General features: G+C 38.2%; 1 protein-coding gene and 1 long non-coding RNA gene across 6 annotated transcripts in view; one reads left to right on the top strand and one right to left on the bottom strand.

Annotated features, from left to right (window-relative positions):
• LOC105193913 (SAM and SH3 domain-containing protein 1) overlaps positions 1-27,354 on the bottom strand; it is a 324,915-nt gene that overhangs the window by 16,426 nt on the left and 281,135 nt on the right. For all 4 annotated transcript variants that reach the window (XM_026130583.2, XM_026130586.2, XM_026130584.2 and 1 more), the window contains exons 6-7: positions 4,127-4,288; positions 3,705-3,761 (exon numbers count right to left, since the gene is read on the bottom strand). In XM_026130583.2, the coding sequence (XP_025986368.1) occupies positions 3,705-3,761; positions 4,127-4,288 (219 nt within the window). The remainder of the gene's footprint in view (positions 1-3,704; positions 3,762-4,126; positions 4,289-27,354) is intronic.
• The window catches only part of LOC120358136, a 286,272-nt gene that overhangs the window by 32,753 nt on the left and 226,165 nt on the right, over positions 1-27,354 (top strand). The gene's annotated exons all lie outside the window — the stretch shown is intronic.

Raw genomic sequence — 27,354 nt, 5'->3', positions numbered from 1 at the left:
CGGATAATCGCCGTTATCCGGCCAGTGTTGGACCACCATCGATGTTTTTGAGATCTCTTCGCAACCATACGGCGAGACGAAGAGATGGAAGAAAGAATAAAGAGAAGAGGACTGTGTATGTGTATCGCGCGGTTTTTCTGCGGTCAGTGACCGCAAGTCCTCGATAATCGGTGGAATAAAACGAAAAGCGATTATCGGTCAGGATGCTGCAGACGTAATGTCCTGATGAAGGACAACCCGGTCGGAGGTTGTTTCCTGGGTGAGAAAAAAGACCGGAATAGCAGTCAGGGCGGAAGAAGACGAGGAAGAGGAGGAGATGGTCGCCCGCGGCTGTGTCGGTCCTTACCGAACCGAAGTAGAAGTCAGAGAGTCAGAGAGAAGGAGCGAAGGGAGGAGAACAGGAAGGATGCAGCGGGCAGGACCAAGAAGAGAAAGAAAGAGGAGGCTCTCCAGGGAGCAATAAACCCGCGGAGGTAGAGGTGACACTAAAACTTTTACACGGATAGCGACCTTTATTTCCATATTGCTCGCAGCCTCAAAGGAACATGGCCGCGCTTTATTTCTTCTAACGGACTTCCTTCGGTATCTCCGCCCTTTTCTCATTCTCGCCCCGATCCGCCGCCGCACCCCCGTGCCGCGGACTCTCGCGGTCCGTGATGCCTGCCGCCGGATTTCGGTAATTTCAGAGCGGCCTTTTCTCATGCCCCTCCCCTTAAAACTTTGCCAGAATTGCGCGAAGCTTACGTCCGCGTAATTAAAACGCTCGGCTCGTGCGCCCCAGTTACGACGTTTGCGCCATCCCTCGCCGCCTACTTTTACGTGCGCGATTTTTCCCTCAAATGGGCAGTTTTTGGCAAGCAGCGATGGTAGAAGCGAAACAATCTCTCCTCTCATATGGGGAGATACGCGATACACGTAACGAGCTGTAAGCTGCGCTGCCACGCTGCGGCGTTACTATCAATGTTGTTACGTGCGAAGCGTGTGTAATGTGTCGCTCGAGTGTTCTCTCGCGTGAAGCAACGCGTTATATGAGAATACGCTTATGCATGAGCCGCGCGGTACACGCACATGATTGCATCGAAACAGTCCCGTTTTACGTTGAAACCGCCACTTTTCCCTCATTACTGAGTATCTTTGGAATTTGCAGGATGCTCCGTGTCCACCGCATTATTTTCTCTACGTACGTAGAGAAAAATTTTTTTCGGTCCATTTCAAATCTATTTTATTTCACTGAAAATTTGGTTGGGCAAATTTGATCAAATGTCACGTATGAGAAATTAAAACGCTAGCTAAATAGATTTTAATTTAAATTGAAAAAAAAAGAAACTTTATTATCTACCAATGTGAAACTTAATTTTAGAAAAGTTTTATATATTCAATATAAAACTTTGAATTTATACATACTCGTATATACATTTTATAAATCGCAATAAAAATGTTTTATGTCTGCATAATTTTGAAAAATTCAATTCTAAATTCTCTTTAATGTCAGAAATTGCAAAATTATAGTACAGAACACGGCCAACAAATAATAGCATCGTAAATGAGAAGAGAAACTGAGAAGAGAAGACTTCAATTTTTATGCGACACGTGCTGATAACTTTTTAACGGAGTTAATTTTTTAATAAAGCCACGCGCGCGACATTACCCTGAGTATCTCTTTCAAGTAGTTAATTTAGTCTGTCCTATGGTCTCATTTATATACCCGTATATTCCTCTATAGAGCAGATAAATTAATGGCGATAAATTTTTTACGAAGATCATTAAAAATCGACAAAGAAAGGGTATTATTTATCAAAGTTAATCTTGGAAGTTGTCAGATTGGCTGAACGGAATAATGAAAAGGGCTGTTTATTAAAATTTTCAAACCCTTCGTTGAGAGTTGACCGATCGATCTTATCGCGACGTTATTCTGTCCTAATAATTCCAGCAGCTTTCTACGTTTTCTTATTGAAATTTTCAAGTGCAGTGTTCAAACAATTTTATTGTTTCAACAAATTTTATTGTTTAATGCCATACACTAATTAAATATCTCTTAATTAAATGAACTACAGAAAATTTACCAATACCGATAAGTCCCCTATCCTCTTATTTCTTGAACATTAAACACTAAATTGTATTTTCTTACTAATAAAAACTCATTCATATATTTCTCATAATGCAGTTTTAAATCTAAAATCGGATTGCAACTAGCACATTAATAAGACAGATTATAAAATAATAAAAACTGTGTAAGATATAGAGAATAAAGACACAGTATCTTTCTATTAGGTCAATAACCTAATCTTTATATATTGTAGCGATACATGCGTTTTACAGAACAGCAAGGTATTTATATAAATTGACAAAAGATTTTGGGCGAACAGTTTCTGGGAATCCTCATAGGCATTAACTTGAAAATAGTATATTTTGTACAGATAATTTATGTCAAAGAAAAACGTAACATTATTGTTCTATCCATTTCGATTCTGGGGTTTATTTTTTCAGACGTTTATGTTTACTTACGAAAAACTTGATTATTGCAAAATTTGAAACGATATTATAAAAAATGTTGTATCATTTGATAGACAAAACTTTCTAATTTGTATTTATGTCTCTAAAGTTATATTTTCACTTTTTCTTTAATATAATCCAAAAAGAAAGTAATATGTCGGTATTAGAGACTTTCCTTTATTTAATTATAAGCATATATAGATTAAATATTATCTGCGATAAAAAAAAATCAACTTAAACTACATTATATACACGATAAAATACGTGACGTGTCCCTGGCTTGTAATCTGTGATCGTAGGAAGAAGAGGAGTAGAAATCCTCGTGTTGGACGGTCATACGACGCGAAATCACATCGTGGAAAATAAGAAAAACACGAAAAACCTGTGTGCGCATATCGCGAAAGATCGCGCATAAGGAATTCACGACGCAACGTCGCGGTACGCATTGACGATTATGATGATATCACGCTGATCTGGCTACTTTGCATAATAAGAGGTATCGAGTTGGCGAAAGACAGTCCAAAGAAGGGGGTTAGTAGGGAGGAGTATGACGAGCGGGGAACGAGTTCGCGCGAAGGTGAAACGGAGGGGAATTCGAGGTGAAGGGAGGCCTTGGTGATAGCGCATATATGCAAATTTCGTCCTGCGAGAATTCCGATGCGGGAGGTAGGATTGTATCGGATAAGGCCACCGGCTCCCAGGGCCAATATCAGTCGAGCAACGACAAGAGGGTTGCCAGGATGATCCAGACAAACGTACAGGAGGGGAGTAGCGGGAAGAAAATAAACGGGTCGTGGAGCGCGGGTTGGGTTTAATCGCGATAAGGCATCGCGCCGCTCTTATCGCGATCGGTTACGCGCGATAACGGAAATTGTCGCTCGCGCGCGAAACGCAGGACGTGAGTGCTCGTGCGAAGTGCGGTGAGATATATCCTTAACGGAAGCATTATTTGGCAATTCAAAGGGAACGGAAACGGGGGACAAAACTCCATTTGCTCATGAAGAGATTGAACGAATTTAATCGCGAGCGTGGTTACGGGTGGCGATGAGAAACGCCGCCGGATTATCGACGATTGTTGGCATTAGTCTTTTCTTCTCCTCCACCCTTCCCGCAATTTTTTTTTACAAGCAAGTTCATTAGCGACAAACCGGAGACAAAAATTTCATTATGGAATCGGGAAATAGTGATAGACTCAAAATGCACACACTTACCTCCTCGTGCTCTTTGTGAAATCGCTCTTTCTTTCGCAGCGCCTCTTGAACTTTCAGCTGAAAAATGCAAGTGGATGGAAGTCTTCTTAAGTTTCGTTTAAAAAGGTTTTATCGGCGGTAAAGCGACTTTCTCGTGAGAGTGACTTAGAGCATTCCAAGTGAATTCAAAAATCACGATTGTATAAAAGAGAGCGTAGTTTTCAAGTATTTTAACGTTACTAATGATATCTTATTAATTATAAAAAATATTATCCATCTTTACTCCTAAAATAAAAATTATTTTAAGAATTGCCTAGTATAAAAAAAAAAGAAATAACGAGCAAAAAAATGCATATAGCATATTAACATTTAAACTTGAACTACGTAGCGATTTCAATGATTTTAAGCATGACTTTACAAAATATAAGTGAAATACGACTTACCCTGTGAATGGTTTCTTCGAAGCTATTTGGTTGGCCGCCGTTCATTTGTAGGTATCTCAGTCGATCGTAATCTCGAGGATCCACCATCGATCGAAGAATCGTGTGTCCCATGTCAGGTCCAAGACCCAAACCACTTTGAAGAACACTGTCAGGTGTGTCTACCTGTAAAAAGAATAAACCACCGTTGAGATTAAGGCAAACATAATTATAACTAATTATTATTAATTAATTAAATAATGTCAAAGAGCACATTTTCATTAGATGAAGCAATTTTTTTCTGTTTCTCTCTTATAAGCGAGAAAAGACAGAAATATAAAATGCAGTAGTTATGTTCTTTAATTTAATAAATTTTAAAAAAGACAAAATGTATGTAAATGTATATAATATAAATAAGAAATGACATAAAAGCGTTATATTTATATTAAAAATTTTTATATTGATATGAAAAAAGTTAAAACCATGCCTATTCTAACGTTTTTCTTTTCATTTCTCTGATTGGATATTTTTAATATTTATCCCTTTTTCCGTCTACCTAGCTTTTCTCTTACAATGTAATATTACGCAAATTACTTTCATGCGGGGAATTCAATTTATGCGAACCTGGTAAAATAATAAGAATCGCTGTACTCGTAGTCGGGACATTGATTACAAATGGTCGTTTGTAGAAATTCTCGCAATAGTTTATTGAGATCGTCGTGCAAATCCGCGCAGATATATTTTTGTACGGAAGCGTAGCATTCCCTTTCATAGAGCATCTCCTATTCTATAGAATGTCGAGCTCCTTAAAAGCGGCTGCCATTTATTCTCGCGACGTTCCTGCCACTAATGGGGCTCGTGCATAAGATATTCAGGACGCGGCGAGGGTCGCCATGGAGATCGTCAATTTCTCGTTCTTCAGTCCCGCGGGAAGAGAGTGAAAGAAAGAGTGAGAGGGAGAAGAGAGGAAATACACGACGTAGTCGTGTATTTTGGAAAAACGTAACGCGAGATTCTAATCGTGCGGGCGAAACGGGCGGCGTTACGAGCGCAGCGTTAGTCGAATGATTAAGTAGAAGCCCGAGAGTTTCATTCCCGCGGTAACTTGAAGACAAAGCCTTCGAAGTATTTACAAAGGACCACCTCTTCTACGAGATTAGCCTGAGTAGAGAAATTCATCTCCCTTTCCTTACTATTTTAAGCGCGTCTTCACCGTCGTCGTTGTCGTCGTCGTCGTCGTCGTCGTTATTGCTGTAGCGTCGTCTTACAACGAGCCATCACTGTAGAGAGAAATGGTTTGCTACGAAAATTATCGCGTTGACACTCTGTAAATGCGCGGCCTACAGAAATTATTTCACACAATGCCTTTAAGAAGTAGTACAGAGATAACTGAGAAGATTTATTTGTAATATCGATTGTATCGCTGTGTTGTATACGAATAGTGAATTTCTCGTAAAGAAATGTGCTGTTTTCTCTCAAAGTTGAAATTTCGAAGCGGCACGACATAATGTAAAGAATTAAATATTTGACTGCTGAACGTATAGTTGCACGTATTATCATATAAAATTTTGATACTGAAATCTTTTCTTAAAAAAAATAAAATAAAATAAAATAAAAATAATAATAATAATTTCTATCGTCTTTTATATCAGAATTTTTAATTTACTTACACAGTAAAAAATAAAATGTAATTTTAACATTTTTGTATGTCCCAGAAAGTCCACTCTAAATTTTAAGTTAAAATAACTTAAAATAAGAGTTATTTTAACTTAACTTTTGAGTTGTTTTGACTTAAAATTTAGAGTGAACTTTCTCGGACATTTTATTTTTTTATCGTGTATGGATAACATTGCTTTTAACAAAGCTCAAGTTCTTTTACTTCTCTTTTCATACATGTTCCTTAATTCTTCTTAAATAATTTATACATAGAACTATATTCTCATAAAATTCATCAATTTGACAAAGCCTTAAAATTTCAAATTTGTGAATAAGTCGCGTAAAAAGGTATTAATATGCTAATAGAGACGAACGCGTATAAACTAGTACGCGCGCTTCACGTATCTCGTTAGAAATTAACGAGTTATCGATTTTGATAGGTAGTTAATAAAGTCGTGATTAGAATATCGTGAATAATACATATAATGAAGCGCCGAGAGAAAGATATAGACCTAGCTTTATTCGCAGCAAAATTGAGTTAATACAATAATTCTACTAGATTTTCTATCTATTTCATAACCATTATTTAAAGAGCGGTTACTCGATTATACAACTATTTTAAATAGGTATTTCAAATAACTTTAATTGTATATATTCTGTTGTGACATTTTTTTTCAATGTAAGAAGTCAACAAGAAATTATCCATTTTCTTCCCTCTAAACTTTCTTTCTCCTTACAAGTTTATATCCCTCATCGAATGAGACGTCCCGTTGCGAACAAATATCGACCCATCGCGCAGTAATCTCGATGCCTAAGGAAGAAAAAGCCATGTTCTGCAGACACAACGCCAGGACGATTACCTTGCGGTACGCGATTTAATTAAACCACGTGGTATTTATGTTAAACGGATTAGAACCGTTTGTTTGCTCTCGCAGACTGAGCTTCCTCCTACAGTCGCGACCGTAGCATCCACTAAGCCTGAATAATACCTAGAGACAAGGCTGAGAATTTACGTTGCTCCCCTGTTTACCGGCGCGATGTTGACTTTTTCTTCTGCAGCGAACGGCGAAGCGGAATAACCAAAGAAATCCCAAAACCCTGGAGATGCGTTTTAAACGCATCCTTTATTCGCGAATCTCTCACGGTAGTCTATGTAATCTTCTGATACGACGACAACGTTATCGCGGATTATTGTCCCTTATGGTACGCTATGAAAGAAGAATACACATTGCGATGTCTCTTTGTATCATAGTTACCTCAGAATTGTACTGTAATCTGATGTCATTGCGCTTCGAATAATCTATTAAAAAATTATTTGCCCTACTACTTACAATATCTCTTTAGTATTATTTCTATGTTATTACTTGCTTTCTGATCATTCGACTATAATAAAATAAATACCTTTATTCACGTAATCTAAAAGATAAATATTTTAGAATGGTTTAAGTTAAATGTTCTAATAACGATACAGCCAAGATTGTTGAATTTTTGTAAGGTTTTACAGCATAAATTGATCTAATTATATGATTTTAATTAAAATATTTGTGATGAAATATAAACATTATTATTATGATACAAAAATACACGAAACATTTTTAAATTATTTAAAAATAATAAAAAGCATCTGAATGAACTAATAGCCAGAAAATCTAACACGCTCGTCTTTCTTTAATGTTCTAAATGCTTGTCCTAAATATTTATTATTAATTGTACTATTTATAAATGTACAAAAAATATTATCTTGATACAGATACGTGAGTTTCTTAAAAAATTTTAAGAACATCATCAAAAAATAAGATCTTTATTGTGTAGCAAATTATTTTTTGCAACGTTAATTTTTATAACATTTAAAAAATGATTTTATAAATATCTTAAAGTATTTGAAAATTATAGTTAAATTTAAATTTTATTTTTATAAAAAACACATTTCTGATTAATAAATTTGCAAGCGTCCGAGTATAGGGATATGTGGACTGGGACATTTATTTTAAAATGAGATTTAACCTTTGACTATACAACTATATAGTTAAAGACTATATAGTCAAAGGGTTTAACATCGCAAAGATTTGCGCGAGTTTTTGATAGAATGGACATTAATTAGCCTAACAAATTCCCACGCTAATCACGCGCAATGAATACTTTATAATAACGAGGAAATCCTATTGCACCTACATCCTTGAGTCGTCGCGAGGTAAGGAACGCGCAGCGGACTACAGATACAAATAGCAGTCGCTCCGAGAAACAATTTTGCCCATTCATCTACCGTAGTAAGATCGACATGGTAATACATCTCGCTTGAAAATAAATGTTGCGATAGCGAGTACGCGAACGTGCGTCTTGGTACGCAACTGATTTCCATCAGTTAGCGTCCGACTTGCGCGACTCTACCGGTCCTTCCGATCCCTTCCGGGACGACTGGCGTAGGGCGCGAAAGATTAAGCGATCGTTCTCCTTCGCTGTTACGTAAATCACAATAAACCCGTCGCAGTCCGCGCGGTCCAGGATAAATGGTGGAACGTATGGGCGTGCGTGCGGGGGGAGATTCGCTGGCTCGCTCGAGCGGAGGATGGTGTCCGAGGGGATGGACCGCGCGCGCGGATCGAACGCGAATGGAGCGACGGGCAGTTAGGAGGCAGGAGAGAAATAAAGCGAGGGAAAGGTGACGCGCGGGGGTGGAGAAGGGTCAGGAGAGCGTGTATATTTTTAAGGCTAAGCAGTTAACTGGCCACCTGGGGCGGACTCTCCTTACAGGATCGGTTTATAGCCGCTCTCAGTCAGCCGCGCCGCCGTGCCGCCTACCGGTTAATTTATCCCAGCATTGTTATTGCCCCAGCGCGGCCCCCGAGAGAGAGAAAGAGAAAGAGAGAGAGAAAAAGAGAGGAAGGAGAGCCACGCCGCCGCACCTCACCGAACCGAGACAGATACGCCGCCACGTAACATCGTGACAAACGCAATTAAGCATCTCACGACTTCCTGCACCGAGAGAAACCTGTAATCTGGTCATCTAGCCAACTCCGTAGACTCCTACCGGGGAACGCCCCGCGGCACGGGATCGCCGTAACAGGCCGCCGGCTGTTGCACGGAATGCACCTTCGAGACCTTCGTTCTCTTGGCGCAACGACAGTGGTCGTTCCCGCCGGAGCTGGCTGGACTCGTCCGGATTGCCTCCCCGTGCGACCCTTATCGGGATCCGAACCGATTTACGAACACGGTCGGTCGAGTAACGGCACTGGCGACGTTAAACTGCTGCGATTTGTTTCCCGGTAATAACGCCGCGTTCCGCGTGAAACACGATAATCGCGATTCAGGTGTTAGAGAAACGGACAGCCGCGCCGGGTACATATAGCGGTTTACGTGGACGTAAATTATCGATTCTTCTCAAATTACAAGAAAGTATACGTACTGTGAGACAGGTGTGCGAATTGAATTTACCCCCTCGAAAAATGCGCCATTACTTAACTTTTGTGTATAATGCAGTTTAATAAAACTTTTGCGAGGACTTCTGTAACTTCGTTAGAAAAGAACTTTGTCGAAAAAAAAAAAAAAATTGAGTTTCTCCCTGAAAGTTCGTAGTCAACATGCACGCCAGAGATCTATTAATACAGTAATTATAAGTTATAACATGCGAAACGCGATTATACTTGTTTGCGATTTCGTGGATAGGGTAATATGCAATTTGCTCATCCGTCTGCTTGCGGGATCCTCTCGGATCGCCGGAGGACAGGAATCCGCGAATAAGGTTACTACCGGATTGAACTACGGAGCTGCGTGTAGAATATCGTTTTCGAAGTTACGTGTAATGAACATGCATGTGCGCCCGATTAAAATAACTATAGATCATTGAAGTAACTTGATTATGAAAGTGTATTAATATGCAGTATCGTCCAGCTTTTAGAGATAATCTAATGAATTAATATTAATCCATTGCTCTCTCCGGTATTACATATTAATATCAATCCAATTCTGATAAGAGATTTATTGTATAAAATTTATTCGGCGCGAAATCGAACATTATGAAAATTGACGACGATCCTTTATTTATTTTTTTCTGTAAAATCTGAGGCTTTATTTAACACACGTGTACAATTTCAGAAAAATTGACACTTTTGTAACAAACAATTTTTAAATTTATTTATTTGTAGTAGGAGAGTTGTTGAATGTATACTGGTCTCCTAAATCATACCTCTTCAATATTTTATATTTGTATCTAATGTAAGCAACACTTAGTGATAAAAATATTAAGTAAATAAGATATGAGTATTACAGATAAATTTAACGGGTTATATTTTCTGTTTTATGTATACTAGCTTTATTTATATGTTTTAAGCAATCAAGTGAACTTATATTGATACCTGATCAATTTATGTAGCTGATAATAATGTAATCAATTTTATACCGAATCAATACAATTTTATATTAAATTTTTATACATATTCATGAATAGCTTATTGCAGATTATTTTACACTCACTGTATGCATGCGTACGTGTGTGTATAATCATTATAAAGATAAAATTGATATTTTTATAAAATTAAATTTCCTAAATCGTACCACCATAAATTTTATTATAACAAGTGATACTAATGTAAAACTAATAAATGATAGTAAAACTAATAATTGATAACCTATATTCCGAACGCGCTTATAAAGATGCACTTAAGAGATGCGCGCTTTTTATCATTTTATCCTTGTTTTATATGTAATGAACGATAAAGATAGAATGACAAAAAATGTACTATAGTACATCTTTAACGTGTTTGGAATATGGGTCAATATAAATAAATATGTCGATTGCAAAAATAAATTCAGCCAGTTTGACATCATTATCTTTCCATTATATTATTTAATAATTATTGAATGTTTAATTCTTTTTCTTTAAAAAATTAATAAAATCAGGGTTGGATAGTAACTAGTTAAAAAGTTAAAAGTTAAATAATAAGGTTACAAAGTTAATTTTTAACTTATTTGATTTAATTTTTTAATTTTAACTAATTATTTTTTAAACATATAAACTTTGATTTATTAATTTTTTTCCTAAGTTAAAAATTTATTTATGTAAAAAAATTATAAAAGAAAAAATACATTTATACATAAAAAAACATTTTTTTGTTATTTTATATAAACATAATTTGCAAATAAAATATTAAACTTGTTTGATGATCTATATTATAATTGTTTTAAGTAATCTGACTTTAAAAAACGAATTTCTAATTTAATTTGAAAATGCTTTTCAAAATCAACTTTTAATTTATCTCAAGTTAATTTACTCTTAACGCAACTTTTAACTAGTTAATTTTTTTGTTCCTATAACTTTTAACGCAACTAAATTAATTTTATAAGTCATTAATTTTGACTTGATTTAGTAAAAAAAAAAAACATTTTATTTTTCCAATCTTGAATAAAATTAGTTGAATAATTCCTTATATTTTTAATTGTTTTAATTAAAAAATTCCATACTTTCTAAGATGATATGATTTAGGAAAGTCACTGGTACAATTTAGGCGACTGGTTTTGCCTAAATCATCACTTTTTGTAACACGATGCAAAAAGGTTTATAATAATTTGTTATTGATTAAACTTTGATGTAATAGGTATTTAAAACATCAAGATATAATTTTCAACGTTTATACATACAAATCAATATATCAATATATAAATACAAAATATAATAAATAATTTAAATTGCACGCATTTGGCATCTCTTCCCTGCTATAAATCGTTATCTTCTTTTTTTCAAAAAACATTCGCCAATCGATGCTATAGATTTATATCGACCCCATTTGCAAAGGTTTATAATTTATTCATGTGATGTGAAAAACCTCATCAATAGCGACTCTTCGACAATTTTAACGCTTTTTATTCTCCACATCTCGATATCTATGATAATTTTCAGACTGCATTGGTCCTAATGGCCGCCTCGATAAACAGACATGCTTCGCAAAAGAGATTCGATTCTGTTTAGAATTCCGCCCAAGTAGCGATAACCCCAACTCACTGTGCTCCGTACTGCAATACGACGTGACGATGGACTCAGTTCTCAATTCCGGTCACGGGCGTAATCACGACACTTAGGTAAAAGCGAACACTGAGGTAAAGTCACCGCGGTGGCCGCGAAGACAGAAAGAGGGAGACGTAACGATCTACCTAGCGCGGTATCAATGTGCACATACATACATACGCAAGCGAGGAGCCGAGGAACCTCCGTTGCGGGTTCGTTGCGGTAGCCACCGATGGTTCGCTGTTTATCGACGAGACAAAGTGACTTCGGACACGTCGAAACCGCGGCGTGCATCACCGCATAGACGGCGGCTATTATCGGGGTAATTGAAACGTAAAACGTGCCGCAGCCGCAGGCGTTTTTCTCGCGAGTGACCGCACACACGTCGATTTGATACTGATCGAATGTCTTGACCATTAATCTTGTCATATCAACTGCGGAGTCGCGAATTTTCGAATAAATACCGGATGGCAACGTGGAACTCCTCTCTGACCTCATATAGTCGAATCCGTTGACAATCAAATGGTACATTCAAGTCACGGAAATGATGGTGCCAGTTAAACGAAATGAGATTGCCTTCTGTCCGCTGCGAAAATTGGCAACTGGAAAGGTTGTCGGTGTGCGAGGGTAACTGAGAAAAAGTAAGAGAAGTACGTGTTTATCTTTTCCATGCTTCTCAGCAAGGAAGTAGTCTCACGTGGCCCAATATATGAAAAGAGCATCTTAACACTATTTTCCAAGCAAGTTATGGTTCTTCTTTTACCGCTCGTACTCATACGCTTCAATTTCAAACATACGTATAATTAATCAAGTAATCATGACAATAAATTATCACTTAAAATAAATTTTGTTTTTAAGCGTACCCTTTTTTATCAAGATTATAATATGCTGTCATCATTATAGAGTCGATTCGTGTTAATCAACTTACAAACGTTCGTCAACTATACATATGTATGTTGTCGGTTATTTGTTTCGGATGAGATATCCCAGAACGGGATTGGCTGCTCCGACAAGTATTGGAAACTGCGTACAATATCGCACATATCACGTGCCAGAAGATAAATGGAGCTTGCGGGAACTGCACGGCAGTGAATCTTGGGCAAGGTTTACAAACGGAGCAGCAGCACGAGATTATCTGGTGCATCGCAAAATCTACGGTGCATTATATAAATTTGGAACTATTCGATAAAATTCAATCCCGAGGCACATTCCGTGCCGAATATATCGCGCTGACAGCAGCGAGCATATATGGTACGTGCATACATATGTGTGTGTGTACAAATATTAAATAAATATATATGAAATATATATGTGTAAAAATATGTATAAAACATTTATTTTATAAAAATTCACTGATAAAATCGATCCTTTGTATGTAGACGAAAGCAGCATGTTACCTTATATTACACGATATAGAATTACTTTGAGCGAGTAGTTTCGCTCAGAAGCGTAATCATGATACTTAGCGAAAACTATGTTAGAAGGATGGAAAGCTGCGGTTATCTCGAAAAGTAGCGTCGGCTGCAATAATATCATTGTGCACATAGGAAAGGAGGTAAGCGGAGCTTGCAAGTAACTACATGGCTCGAGAGTGCCGCGGAAGTTGCTATTTATGAGCTAGTCAGCGTAGAAACTTCGGTTGTGCAGTGTGAAACTCGGCAAACTCGCAATATGAATGGTTATGATGATGCAGGTGGAAAGATTTTTGATAACGTTAACAATGTGGATCGATGAGGGAAGATCTCTCTTTTTCTTCGCGAGACTGACACCGGGCGAACGATGAAATTGAAACGATGTTTCATCGTGGGCATTCTTCATTCGAAATATTCTCGACACCTGCACTATTATTCTCCAACGCAAACTTAACGCGATGACACAGACTCGGTTATCATTTGGAAGGGCGATATCTTTTACGAGCACTTTACAATATTAGTTTCATGCGGGGAAACTTTCCCAAACTAGGCCTTGTAACACGTGAGACATATCTGTGTCTCGGAACTGAAAAGATTAACATCATATACTTGGACATGCGCCATCCATTTTGCTCGGAAATGGAAGTTCCTAGTTTCGAGACCTGTATACACGTAATTTTTTAAACGCGCAAATTTTTATGAATCACTAGCGTTCTATTAAAATTGTCTTTAATAAAAATTGTCCGAAAAAAACTGTTAGTTAATCTTGAATCGCCGAATTAAATGTAATTATCATAAATAGTAATTAATTAGCCAAACAAAAATTGAATTTCCAATGTAAGGTTTCTCACTGAATTTTACGAAGAACGAAACGAGCACATAAAGAAAAAGTAGATAGAAAATTAAAGAAATATCTAACGGTTAAAATATAATTTACAATAAAAATACAAAATCAATCGAGAAGTAGATATAAAAATGTATATCCTCAACAGATTTAAAAAATTATTTATAGAAATTATTGTATATTCTATAAAACTAAAAAAATGTATCTCAAGTTTTATTAAAAAGTAATATTAAAAAATTATTTGTTTGAAAATTCATATAAAATCAATGCAATTCAACAAATACACAGTTATATACTTAATTTCAAACGACATTTAGTAATTTCTCCTACTAAGAGCTCCTTTGATTCGTAAAGCAGCTTCATACGATCCCTAATTTAAAACAGAATTTAACGAAATCACTTGAAGAACATAAATAGGGGTAGCATCGTAAAGGCATCTTGCAGCAGATGCAACGAGCATGGCTGGCACGGTTTTGGATTGCAAGCCATGTAATAAAGCCATATCTATGGCAGACACGGTACAGAGAAGCGATTCGTCGAAGCCGTCGCGCGCCTCTACACATGTGCATACTTAAGCGCAGAAACGGGTCCTGCGAGATTCGCCCGATTATTTGGTCATTTGAATCTTAATGCTGAAATTTGCGAGAGAATGCGCGATCATTTGCCCTGACAAAGTATTCGCGGCAGCTGTAAGGGAACATGGTAGAAGGCGCGCCGGCAAACCTGGCTGCATATACATACATAATAACGATGTAAAGTACTACATTCGTGAACGTAGGCTGTTTTATAAATAATAATGATGGAGTTGAATTGTCAATGGCACAAATGTTGAAATAAATTATTTGGATAGAACAGTTGCATATACACGCGCAGCACGAAACACATTATGGCGCTGCATGTACAAGGGGAAAAAATGTATCCATGACAACTGCATGTAAAAGGGACAGAATTATGAAAAGTACATAGATAGTAAAAATATCTCTGTCGCAAATTTATAAAACATTACTTCACGTTTTAACAAAGTAAAGTGCAAGTACGAATGTACTTGTTGAATTATAAGGATTGAATAGAAAATGTGAGACTTAAATATTTTTCTTACCAAATTTCTCGAGAAGTTTTCTCAAGTTTTCCCTTTTCTTGGGAAGTTTGCACTTTCTATTAGATATTGTACCGTGGTCTTCAATTTAAACACTAGAATGAGGCATAGACGGAAATAAGGTGTAAAATGAGAAGAAAGAGAGAGAGAGAAAGAGAGAGAGGACGGGCTCGCGACGTGGATTTTCCGAAAGCAGTGCACTTGCTCGTGGAATGTCGCCGGCTGACTGTCATTAACCGTGAAGAAGATAACGCTGGTGAAGCGGGAGGAGACGACTTGCGTATCAAGCCGACTGCGCCTCGTCTAAAATTTAGCTAACGAGATGGGACGTTACGTCGCTGGTATCTAACGATGGGGAAAACGAGTCCCGGTTATGTCTCGGGCGCTATGGGGTGTGTCGAAATGACGGCACCTGCGGTGGAAGTTGAAGACAAGTATATATGAACGAAAGTAAACGGACGCCAGCAGTGCAAGTGCAAGATACGCGTACGCTAATCATCGTATGTCTCTTGGGCCAGTGGTTGCCCGATCTCTGCTTTAATCCCAGATACCGAATAATTGAGTACACACTCAGACGCGCAACTTTTTGTTTGCACTAATATCGCGGCTCGTATAATAATGTTGAATAATAATTGTTCAAATGGTCTGCAATCAAATCTATGATCAAAAACAATTAGAAATATCTCCGAGAACGTATTTCTCATCAGCCGCATTTTGAGCACTGCTGCTATAGCGAGATCTTCGAAGGTCATCCGAGCCCGTCTGCGTAGGACATTTGAATTTTAATAGCAGTACTTATGAATGTGAATCCGTGTTCTTACTCGCTCCTATAAACTGCACTGCCTCTGGATACGAGTGGAATGCATTCTGCGAGACAAACTTCTTGTCGCTTGTTATACAGAACACGCTGCGTTCTTTAGCAGATAAGAAGATCATTCATCGTGCATAAACTAATTATTTCATATGAAACTTGAATAAACATAAGCTGATAATCCTCACGTGATTTGGTTGTATTATTATCCTTTTATAAGCCTTTAAATACTTTGTAGGTAGTTAAAGGTTTAGTTAAATCTATATTGCGGAAAGTTATGTTTCTATCTCGTATCCTTCTGCGAAATGTGATAGAAGCGAAAGTAAACAGAAAGCGGTATTACAATATCATTCATCAAGTGTTCTAAATATATAAGAGCATTATAAATTTTAGACTATAATATTAAATTGTTTTCTAAATCATACTGTACGAAAATTTACAATTATAAAAGTCTATTGTACGGAAATGTATTACAAAGAATTATTGCCGAGAACAATCTATAAACAGTAATCTGACATGACAATAAAATTGTAGAAGATATAAATTTATTGAACTAAATTGTTAGTTTTGTTAGCTCATTTTATAAACAAATCATCTTTATTTTATAAATAGTAACCGCATATTTCAAACTTGTACGGATATTGGCGATACTCTGTTCATGTTGTATATCGACTTCCGCAGTCGTCCAAATTATCTTACTTTACACCTTTCGCGACATGTTGATGGCATAAAAGGAAATGTTTCTTCCTTAAGACAAGGGTAAAGGACGTACAGGAAAGAATAGAGGGAGGAAGGAGGGCATCGTTCGATGCAAATGAAACGGTGAGGTCGTGAAAAGAGCCATGGCCCTCGTCAAAATGTTTTACGCGGCGCAGAAGATGTACGTCATAGATATGTGCCGCATGCCGATCATATTTCATGCAAATTTTCCACCCATGCGCTCTCTCCAGCAAGTAGCTTCGAGGAATAGTCGAGGTACACCATCCATTATTGTTCGTCATTTGCTCGCGCACGGGGGGACTTTTCTGCAAGTGCAAAAGCTTCGAGAAACTCGCCCGGCTAATTATGAGGGTGATTTTTTTCTGCCGCCGACGCATGAAACGCAGAAATTTTCTCGCCACGTAAAAGAAAACGCAATTTCCACGGTTGTGTTCGCTCCGTCGGTCTTTGCCCGCCCATCCCTCTTCGCCGGCCGCGATCTAATTTAATGATAATGAGAAAGAGAGCCGCCCGTGGTTTATTCCGATTTCACTGCGTGCGAAATGTGGCCATTCTTTCTTCTGTAGCGTGCCAACGTCCGTTGTCCTGACTTTTTCCATTTCATCGGCATCAGGGTACTTATGCCGCGCCATAAAATCTCTCCGACGTCGCGGGTTCACTCGCGTGGATAATGATACGCATTAGTTTAATTAAATTTCGACCGTTTAACCCACGCTTTTGTTTCACAAACTTTTATTCCGTTAAACACGATATTCAGAATAAGTGTATATTATCTTTTATATTTTTTGCCGAATTTTTTGCATCAACAAATATGAAAATAACTTCGGGAGTCATACTTTTCGTGCAACAAAATTACAAAACAATTCTTATTTGATGTGATTTGGGTTTTTTTAGAAAAAGCAATAGATAAACGCCTGACTTTTTTCTATTTTACGGATACAAACCCTCTGTTCGAAAATAAGTTTGATTACTACAAGTAAAAATAATTGGTCACATAAAAATAAATGAATCGTACCATAATTCTGCATGAATTTGTAATGATTAGTCGCATCAACAGTCTCTAATCGATATGGGAAGCGATTTTAGTCATATAATAAAAACGCATTTTTTTCGCTGTGGCAATTACACGAAAAGAAAAAGAAGCAAAGATTAAATAAATTGCAGTCCGTGCCAGATTTAAAACAAATGTATATCAGTAATATCCAGGGAGCGCGGTATCGGTGTAATATTTTTTACCGCATAAACGAGAGTTTTCAAGCTTATTTCGGAAAAAAATGCAAATCCAATGCGAGTTTAAGAGATAACCGATGATGGTTGCGCGCGCTAAGTCGTTCTTCGAGCTCAGCTATGTTTATGAATTGCGGGCAAACAGCTTTAATCCGAGCAAGGACCTTCGATAAGCGGCTTTCTCGAAATATCTTTTTGCAACGCCACCCTCGTTTGCGTACGCACGTAACCGACGGACGACGGCGCGGCTGGTCGCGGTCGTCCGGCAAATCGATATCATCGTATCCGGTCTATGCGTGCACGCGATCGACACGGAGGCGTACCGACTGCACGCAATTCGATAATAAATTATCATCGCATTCGGCGCCGTTGAAATAATTCCCACGTGGCGATCTCCGATCCTCCACCGGCAATAATTCGGATGACTCGAAAAAGAGCGGCGCGGCGGTGGCCTATCATCGCAGATGCAGAGGGGCCGACCGATACGCGGCTCTCACATGATTTCGCCGCAATTTCTAAAGTCGACCGGACATCGTGCCACTACTTATGCGGATCGTATATGCGATTAGGTTTAATCCTCGCGTGTGGCGAAAATGTTCGTGCCGCGTCGCCGGGCAGATCGTGCGGGCAGGAAGCGTAATATGAAATTTCGTTAGTGGCAATAAAAAGGAACGTTTACGTCCTGTCTGAATTGGGTCGTTGTTTCGGAATAATGCCCCATGCGAAAGTCCATAAAAGTCGTGTCTATGCAGTCGAATGACGGCGTACAATTGATGCGCGGGATACGCGGCCGACGATGAATTCGCGGGCTGCTTTTTACGACTTGACAAGTCTGAAAAGCTATCACCGGTAATCATCTCTTGCGACGTAAATATCCGTTTTGAAATGATATCGCATAAAAAGAGAAGTGGTCGCGGGGCCGAAACTCTTTTCAACCGTACCGTTTATAGCTCTTCCGCTCTGTAACTTCCGAAAAATTAAAATTTCTACTGCGTACAAAAGAGCGGCAGGTGCTTCGCATTAAAGTGTAGCTTAAAGTAAACGGCGCATTAGATCGAATTTCACACTTCCAGTATGCATAATATATTCCAAGAAAAATTCATTATAAAAATGCTTTCAATGAAAATATAATATAACTATTCTCTCTCTTGGCCACATTTTTCTTTGATAAATTGGATATTTATAAATATTTGATAGATATACAGTCACGATTTTCATACTGATTTTATACGATTTATTAAGTTACCATACTTTGATTTATATGAAATATATTATAAATACATTAACTTTTTAATATTAGAATATTAATTACAATCTTTCATAATACGTGTTTTAATATTTGACTTACAGCGAATTCGATTGGATTGCACTAGTGGACACTGATACACACAAAGTCGCCGTACACTAATTTGGCCTAAATGAAAAAGTGTAAAAGTGACATATCACATGTCCTTACGTTGATTCGTGTACGACAGCTTCTTAGGCATCAATGCGCACAAGAACAGCATTTGAGATTCTTCGTGCGCATAAAATTAATTCATTATTACGATATATGGATAGAAGAGAAAACCAGTTAATCTAGTAATAGAGAGCGCGACGAATATCGCACATAAATCAGAAAGCGCTAAAGATTCAAGTTCGAGATGACACATAATGCGGAGACAAAACTTTGTCTCGAGAATCTTCTCCGCCATCTCGGAAGCCAAACGTCGATGTTTCTTGCCTTCAATTAGTGCTGCAAGATGGTACAAGTTTGAGAAAGTTTGCGCGATATAATGCAACCTGCGAGATAAAGCCCTGTGCAACGATAAAACCAATGCATGGCGGCAATATTTGCAGCATAGTGCGCGCTTGTCGTTATTTAACTGTCGGTATTGTGCTATACTGTAGTTCAAGAAAGACGAGTGTTAATTAAACAAGTTCGAACTTTGAACTTATCGAAAAGATAATAAAGACGTGTTGCATAATATCGTTAATATCGTTCTACAGTACATATGATTTTGTGAAGATATAACTCTTTATATAATACAAAAAAGTTTACACTAATTTATTAAAATTCATACTAAATTATGTTAAATGTGAATAAAAAAAGTGTTTTTTAATAAAATGTATCATATATAGATACACAATTTTTTTAAATAATTTCTAACGGAAAATTAAACAATTCTAAAAAAAATCCAAGTAGTAAAATATTAAAATTTTATTTTTTAAATAAATACATTATTTCTTCACACGAGATATTCCATATCCGTTTAATTTTTCATCATTCCTCAGAATGAAATGGTACATTGATAAAATCAATGTACCAAAGTAGGTACATGATGATTCTGACTCTTTATATATTTTTACACTATTTATTACAGAAGCGACAGAACTGATAAACTTTTTTTTTAGAGAATTCAAATTCGATATTTTTTTTAGAAAAGAAGTAAAAGGAATAAAAGAAAAGAATTATATTGTCCAAGTCTCAATATTCTAGCAATTAACGTGTCAGATTTTTCGTACAGTAAATTTTATTTAAAAATCAAAAGATGAGTCGTTCTGTTATCAACCGTGCATCAAAACTTTATCGTTATTTTTTGTTTCAAACACTCCATATATATATGCTCAGATATCAACAAGATATTATGCTTGATCGCACAATCCACCCATTTTTAACGAGGAAACTTTTATATACATCCCGCGCTACGAAAGTGCATGTACGACGTAACACTGAAGTAACTTCTGAACAAAGTTAACTCCGGAGATATCATAATCACAAAGCACGCAATACTTATCGCCCGAATGTATCGGGCGATATCGAGATACCTCCAGGGCATTCTCTAACACGGACGGTCAAGTATAGAATTCTCTTTCCTTGTGAGAGGAAGAAACTTAAAACTAAAAGGATCGCTAAGTTAAGATAACGTCAATTCTAAGCTGGCGTTATTAAAGAACGTCGACACTAAAAAAAATAAAAAAAAAACAAAGATTTCCGCGCCACGATACGTATAATAGGAAAAAACAAAATAACAAGATAGAAAGGGACAAAGAGTTGAACAAATTGGAAGAGAGAAATAGAAAGAAAAGGGAAACAAAAAGCAAGAAAAAGACGTTAGGGAAGCATGTACATGAAAAGTCCGTATCTAAGTGTCCGGGATCGTTGAAGAGTCCGGCGAAAATAGCGCGACGGAGCAACCGATGGAGGACGGTGTGGGAAAGGACTGAAAAGGACCCGGTCAGGGACCCTGGGGTGCGCGTGCACTGATATCTTGTTTAATTAAGCGAACTCCAAAGCGCGCGCGGCGTCTTGTCGTGGTAAGAAGCTGACCCATTGTGAGGCTTCAAAGCCTGCTGCGGCTGTTACTCGCCACCGGAAAGTGGAGAGAAGATTCACTCGCCTCGCTCTTCCCCTCCTTTCTTCTCTTGTTCTTTCTCTTACTCCTCATTCCTGCTTCGTGGTCCTTCGACTTTGCACTAACAAACACCGTAGATCCTACGTTGTACGTGTGTATATATACTGATTTTACGTATACCATGTTAACTCGGAGATCGCGTGCGAGAGGAAGAAAGAGAGATAGATCGAAAAGAAGGCACGGACACGTACTTGTGTGGGTACGTACGAACGAAACGAGAAGGACCTGAAATAAAGCACGAAAAAAGCATCGTCGTGGAGAAGCGGGGCGACGTGTTCCGTCCTAATTACGTGCCGCCGCTGGCTGCATGCTGTTGCCGTGGCTGCTGCGGCAATGGCACTGCAGGGCGCCAGAATCCGCGCGCATTTAACGAAAGGCGCGGACACTAACGACTCGAAGCGGTTCGAATCCACGGGTGTTTCACGGAGAAGGGCGAAAGAAAACGTCGATCTCGGTCTGAAATGTGGTACGATGGCAGAAATGTATAACTTGCTACCTTTGACGTTATTTATTTTATGTTATTTCAACGTTAGTAATCGACGGTGCTAACATGTTAGAAATGATAGTACGACACCGGATACAAATATTTTAATCGTACATATATTTAATACTTTAAATTGCATATATTCGAGTTTAATTCATATTATACAAAGTGTTTTTTGTACATCTTTCATTTAGAATATCTCTGTTGTTTTTAATAATATCAAAAAATACCGAAAAGAAAAGTTGTTTCGAAGAGGCAAATATTATGACAGGTTTTTATTCATGCTTATTATTTTATGAGATTTAGAAATCATTAATACTAAAAAATGGAACGGCGTATTTTTATTAATTTCACAAAAGAAAAATAAATTCAAAATATAGGAAAAATATGTTGATTTTAAGATGTTCTTAAATCAAAAAAGTGACACATTTAAGTGACGGTTAAATTTGTTTCTTCTTTTTAAATAAATTACATTAAAAGCTTAAAAAAATATAATTAACAAAAAGACAAAAATTATATTGCACGAAACTAATTTGTCGGTTGTTTCCATAAAAGTTCGCTCATTATTCTGACATTAGATATTGGAGCGCTAATTAGAAGAGAATTTTCCACAATATTGTTAAAATAAAGTACACAGAATTAAGTTTTGAAAAAAATAAATATCTAAAGTAAGAAGATATCCTTTATAACAAAAAAATAAATAAAACGTATGGTTACCTATAACACGTCTCATTCTCATGATTTATATAGTTATATAAAGGGATATATTTGCATTGTTTAAAATATCATCGTGATAAATTAATAATCGTCGAGGATGGCAATTTTGAGATTAGTTAGCGCTAAAAAGCTGACGTAAACACATATAAACCGTCTAGACAGGTTCAAGCAAATTGAAGTATCGCACTTTAGAACAAATCCCATTGCACATATGACATCGCATGAATGAAATCGCGTGAATGTGTATTGTATGCGACTTCAACGTATCTGTAGCTTTCATCTGTATAATTCATACCAGCAGAGAAATTTGACGAGCTTTTGAAAGTGTTACGAGATTGTAATTTAGAGACAGGCAGATATATCCTTACACAGTTTCCATTAAGTATTATTATTTCGCGAGCTACATGGATACAACCATTAATTGAAACGACCGGAGGACTGTTTTTGCGTGCGTCGATGCGCTCAGACGAGAGAATTGCAAAAGCTGTGACATTGAAGTTTTCAGTCGACGCGAAACACTACGGCAGGGAAAGCAGTGGGTTGAAGAGTGGGTTTTTCTGCGCGCAAGGGTGATATTCGAAAGAGTAGTAAACGAGCAAAAGTTCAAGGATGGCGAGGGTGTCGCGCTACATCGATCGTACACCTGAAACATCCACTTTGCGCGGTCTGCTCATCTCCCTTTTCTTTTCCACGTAACCCTTCGGGCCTGTCTGCCTCTTTCGCTCGTCATCACTCGTCCCTTGTCGCGTTGCAGGTACCTGGATCCTCTTTTAACACCCTTCGTATCCTTAGACCGCACAGCACACGTGCGCCCTTCACATGTGCGACACGCGTTTGCGTAAGCGCGTATTCCGCGCTGACGCTCCCACATGCGTCTTTACACCAGAACCCGACGACATCCAATTGTCTCGGGAATTACTGAATGAATAAGTTACACGGCAACTTTAACGCCGGCTAAAAAGCCCCATCAAGTTTAATTAATTTCTCGTGAAGTCAGTTTCTTGTTGATCCTGCTTGAAAGGGTCCTTCGTAATGGGTTCTTTTCTCGGACTAGTATTACAGCTTTCACGGTAATTACAATGTACATCGTATGCTACATACCACGATGTGCGACGTTAAATAATAATTATATAAGAAATTCATAAAAAAAATATGCGGCACTGTTCTGGAAGCGATTATAGTTACATAGAAATAAAAGTATAATAAATTCAAAGTTTTTTATTAAGATAAATAAAAGGATAGAAATAATAAAAAAAAAAAAATTTTAATTTTAGAATCGGTGATTCGTGACGGACTATTCTTAAACAGAATTCAAATGTGGAAAATTAATGTCAGATTAATATTGAAATGTGAACCGATTCGAGTGAATTGTAAAAAAGAGACGCGACGTAGCTATTATCTGACTGTCCAACTGATCGATATTTAACCATCTGTAAATAGCGAACCGTTCAACTGGTCGCCCGTGTCAGGCAGAAAGCGAGGTGATCGGCGTGAGGAGATGAAGAAACCATAACGTGGCGGCACGGGGAAGTGAATTAGACGATGTAACCGAGGTGCCCCGGGTCGCACACTACCGCGGCCAATGAATATGAAACAGTCATTAGCGCGCCAATCCGGAATCACTTAGATGCGCGCAGAGTGCCAGACTAGAGAGAGAGAAGGAAACAGAAAGAGAGAGAGAGAGAGAGAGAGAGAGGGAGAGAAGCAGTAGAGGTGCATTGAAATGCATTGCCTGCAGGCCGTCGACGAGCACCGTTGGGCCGTATGGGATAGGCGCTCGCGGCACCTATCCCAGGAATACGATCGCCCTCGAAATGGGAACGCGTGTGTATGTGTGTATGTGTGAGTCTGGCGCTCCCATGCCCCGGCGATAAGATCGACGCGGCGTTCGCGCGTTTGTCGGCTTTATTGGCCGGTTGCGGGCCACCGATAACGCAAGATTGCATTACGACCATAAAGTCGCGCATCTCGCTGGCGTATCCGCGTAAAGCTCTATCGTCCGCGATGGCGACGCGCTCCCCTGGGCGGTTGGATGTTGGAGCGAAGCGTTGGTCCATGATGGGCGCATGGTGAGCGACTGCCGACTACAACGGCACGTACCTGCCGGTTAAACAATTTCGCTTTACGATCGAAAAACGTCGCCTTGGGGGGAAGAGCGATCGATTCCTGAAACGAGGAACGTGCCCCTAGCCAGACGTGTCGCGCGCGTGCTGGCAGACGAAATAAATCGGGCGATTGTGGATCGTGAAACTTGTCGATAGCACTAATCTGTCCAAGAGAACATGGAAATGGGAAATTTTAACGACATAGCAATTATATAAAATATCTTCTCCAGAGAAGGGACTATAGCTTTGCAATCAGGCACGTTATGCAACAAGCTGTGAATCGTTATATTTTCGTCGGTACAAATTTGTACTGATTTGCATCCAGACAATTGACATAACAAAGTATTATAATGTAACGATAAAAAAGTTAATATAAAATGTCAAAATATTTATAATTTTTTAATAAATTAATAAGACCACTGAATTTTTTTTAACGTAGAGAATTAAATCACAACGAATAATCTTTGATTAAATTATTATTTTGTTGGAAAAAATTCCATTTCAAATTCAATAAATGTTTTATTATCCTATTTATGCTTTTCCATAACTTTTGATCAGAAGAGTCATATACGTAGGCAAGAAAATGAAACGAAACATCTATCTGCCGGAATAAAATCATTTGAGAGATAGAATACAAAATTTGATTCACCGTTTAATTCTTCTTTAGGTAAACCTTCCGAGTTGTTACCATTCTCAGTCGTACGTTGAGCAATTCAAACTATCCGTCGCTGCCTCGGACTTTCAAATTTCCCGAGGATTTGCTTATGGAAACGCGTAGGCCGCAGGTCGATCGTGCCTCCGTTCGCTCTTTTCGACCCTCTTTTATCCCGAGGCTAATTCAAACGGGGGTGGTGCCTCGAGATGCATTACCGGTTAACCCTGGGCTGTCGTAGATCTACTTAACTGCGCCCGTAAGTTTTTCGAACTACCTCGTTGCCCCCGGCCGCGGCATTGCAATGTGCCCGCAGTGTAAAGCGGTTCGACTTTCGGTCGATACGAACTTCCTACGTACGCAGCTATCGGATCGTTCTAGAAGCAAAAACGGTCGGCTATATCGCTTTAAGTATCGTACGCGCAAAAAACGCTGCGAGAAAATCGGCTTAATTACGCGCGCTTGTCCGTCGCATTTCCGTACCTACGTAATTAAGAGGATTCGAAAGAGAAAAGAGAGAAAAAGAAAGAGGGAGATGGAGATAGCTAACTTTTCGTTTCAACAAAAACGATTTGATCCTCACTTCGCATTTTCTCTTTCGCCGGACACTTTATATTCGCGGAAAATCAGCCTTAACGAGATTCCGACCGGCTGATATAATTCTCGTGGTAGCGTAGCCGTTTGGGTGCTGTATAACCAGCGGCGTAGCAAGTGCCGGCAGGCGCGTTGTCCCGGCACCGCGCTGACGATGTAAATGACGCCGTAATGCACTCAGCCAAGAGAGACACGGTTGACGATACCGTTAGTAAGTAATACGCGCTATCCCAGGTAAAGTAGCCCTTATACCGAGGAGACAACGACGGAGGACGGACAGGAAAAAGGGACCAGGTCGAAAGGGACTGAATTATTGTTAAAACGTTAGGAAAGCTCAAGGGAGAAGGGAATATTTTTTATCTTAATAATGCTACACGGTTCCAAGCTTAAGATGTAATGACGTGCTTCGCCGCTCGCCAACGCGAATGCAACTCCTCTCACTCTCGCGATTACGATAGTAACAAGCGAGGCTCTAAAACTTTTCTCGTCACTTGCGCGGAAGAATAAAGTTCATAAAATCAAGAAAAAATAAGAGAATTATCGCGAGCCTCACAACGATCCACTTTTAACAGGATTCATCGAGGGATTCACCGCGGGAACGAAGCCGCAAGCGTGTTGCGCCACGTGACGCGACTTTTCGAGCCATCGCCGTGAGCGATGATGCACGCCCGAAATTAAATTAGGATGTCTGGCTGCCGCCGCCGCCGCCGCCGCCGCCGTCGTGCGAACCGGTGAGAGTGGATTGGTTCACTGGAGGCGAGCATAGGAATATATTTCTCGTGCGTGGCGGAGTCTGCTAAGTTTATCGACATGCATCGTGTTACGTCTGATATACTTCGATTACCTCGGTTGCGGTGCTCTTCATTACAAGAAAATAAATATGTGTGTCGTTGAATAAAGATGAACGTTTCTCGTGATTTTACGGGAAACATGTAAGTATTTTATTATGTAGAGACGAAGCATATAAAGTGACCCGTACAATATTAATATCAGTCTATTATGTGAATAATATTGATGTAAACAAAGTTAATATTAATGTAGATGTTAAATGTATGTTATTGTGAGAGATATTATTATGGAGATATTAATAATATCGATAATGTAAGTCGATAAGAGAGTTGCTCATATATCACTCGTATGTTTTTAAAATTAAGAAAAATAAGCGTAAAATTATATAACATTAGTGTTTTAAAATTAATATATTATTTTTGTTAAACATTTTTGTATTATGGGTGTTTCATTTGATTATCGATATTATTTTTACTGTTCCTCTTTTTCTCTAAATATTAATATATAAATAATATATTATTTATTATAACATAATAGCGTTATTTATATTATTTGTATAAATATACTAATACATATTGCATCTTTAATATATTTTATTAATAAAGAGAACATTGAAGTGGTTTTTCTTTGAGATCTAGTTTAATCCTATTTTTATTTGAACGAGGCCATTGTCGAAATACCTTCTTGATGTAATAGCTAGGGTCACGAGGTTAACAGCTGACTGTATTTCACGCCCCTACCGACCTTTGGTA

The sequence above is a fragment of the Solenopsis invicta genome, chromosome 6 (genome assembly GCF_016802725.1).
Source record: "Solenopsis invicta isolate M01_SB chromosome 6, UNIL_Sinv_3.0, whole genome shotgun sequence".
NCBI classification, from domain to species: domain Eukaryota; kingdom Metazoa; phylum Arthropoda; class Insecta; order Hymenoptera; family Formicidae; genus Solenopsis; species Solenopsis invicta.
The sequence above is the reverse complement of the archived record's forward strand: the minus strand, read 5'-3'. Positions and strand labels throughout refer to the sequence as shown.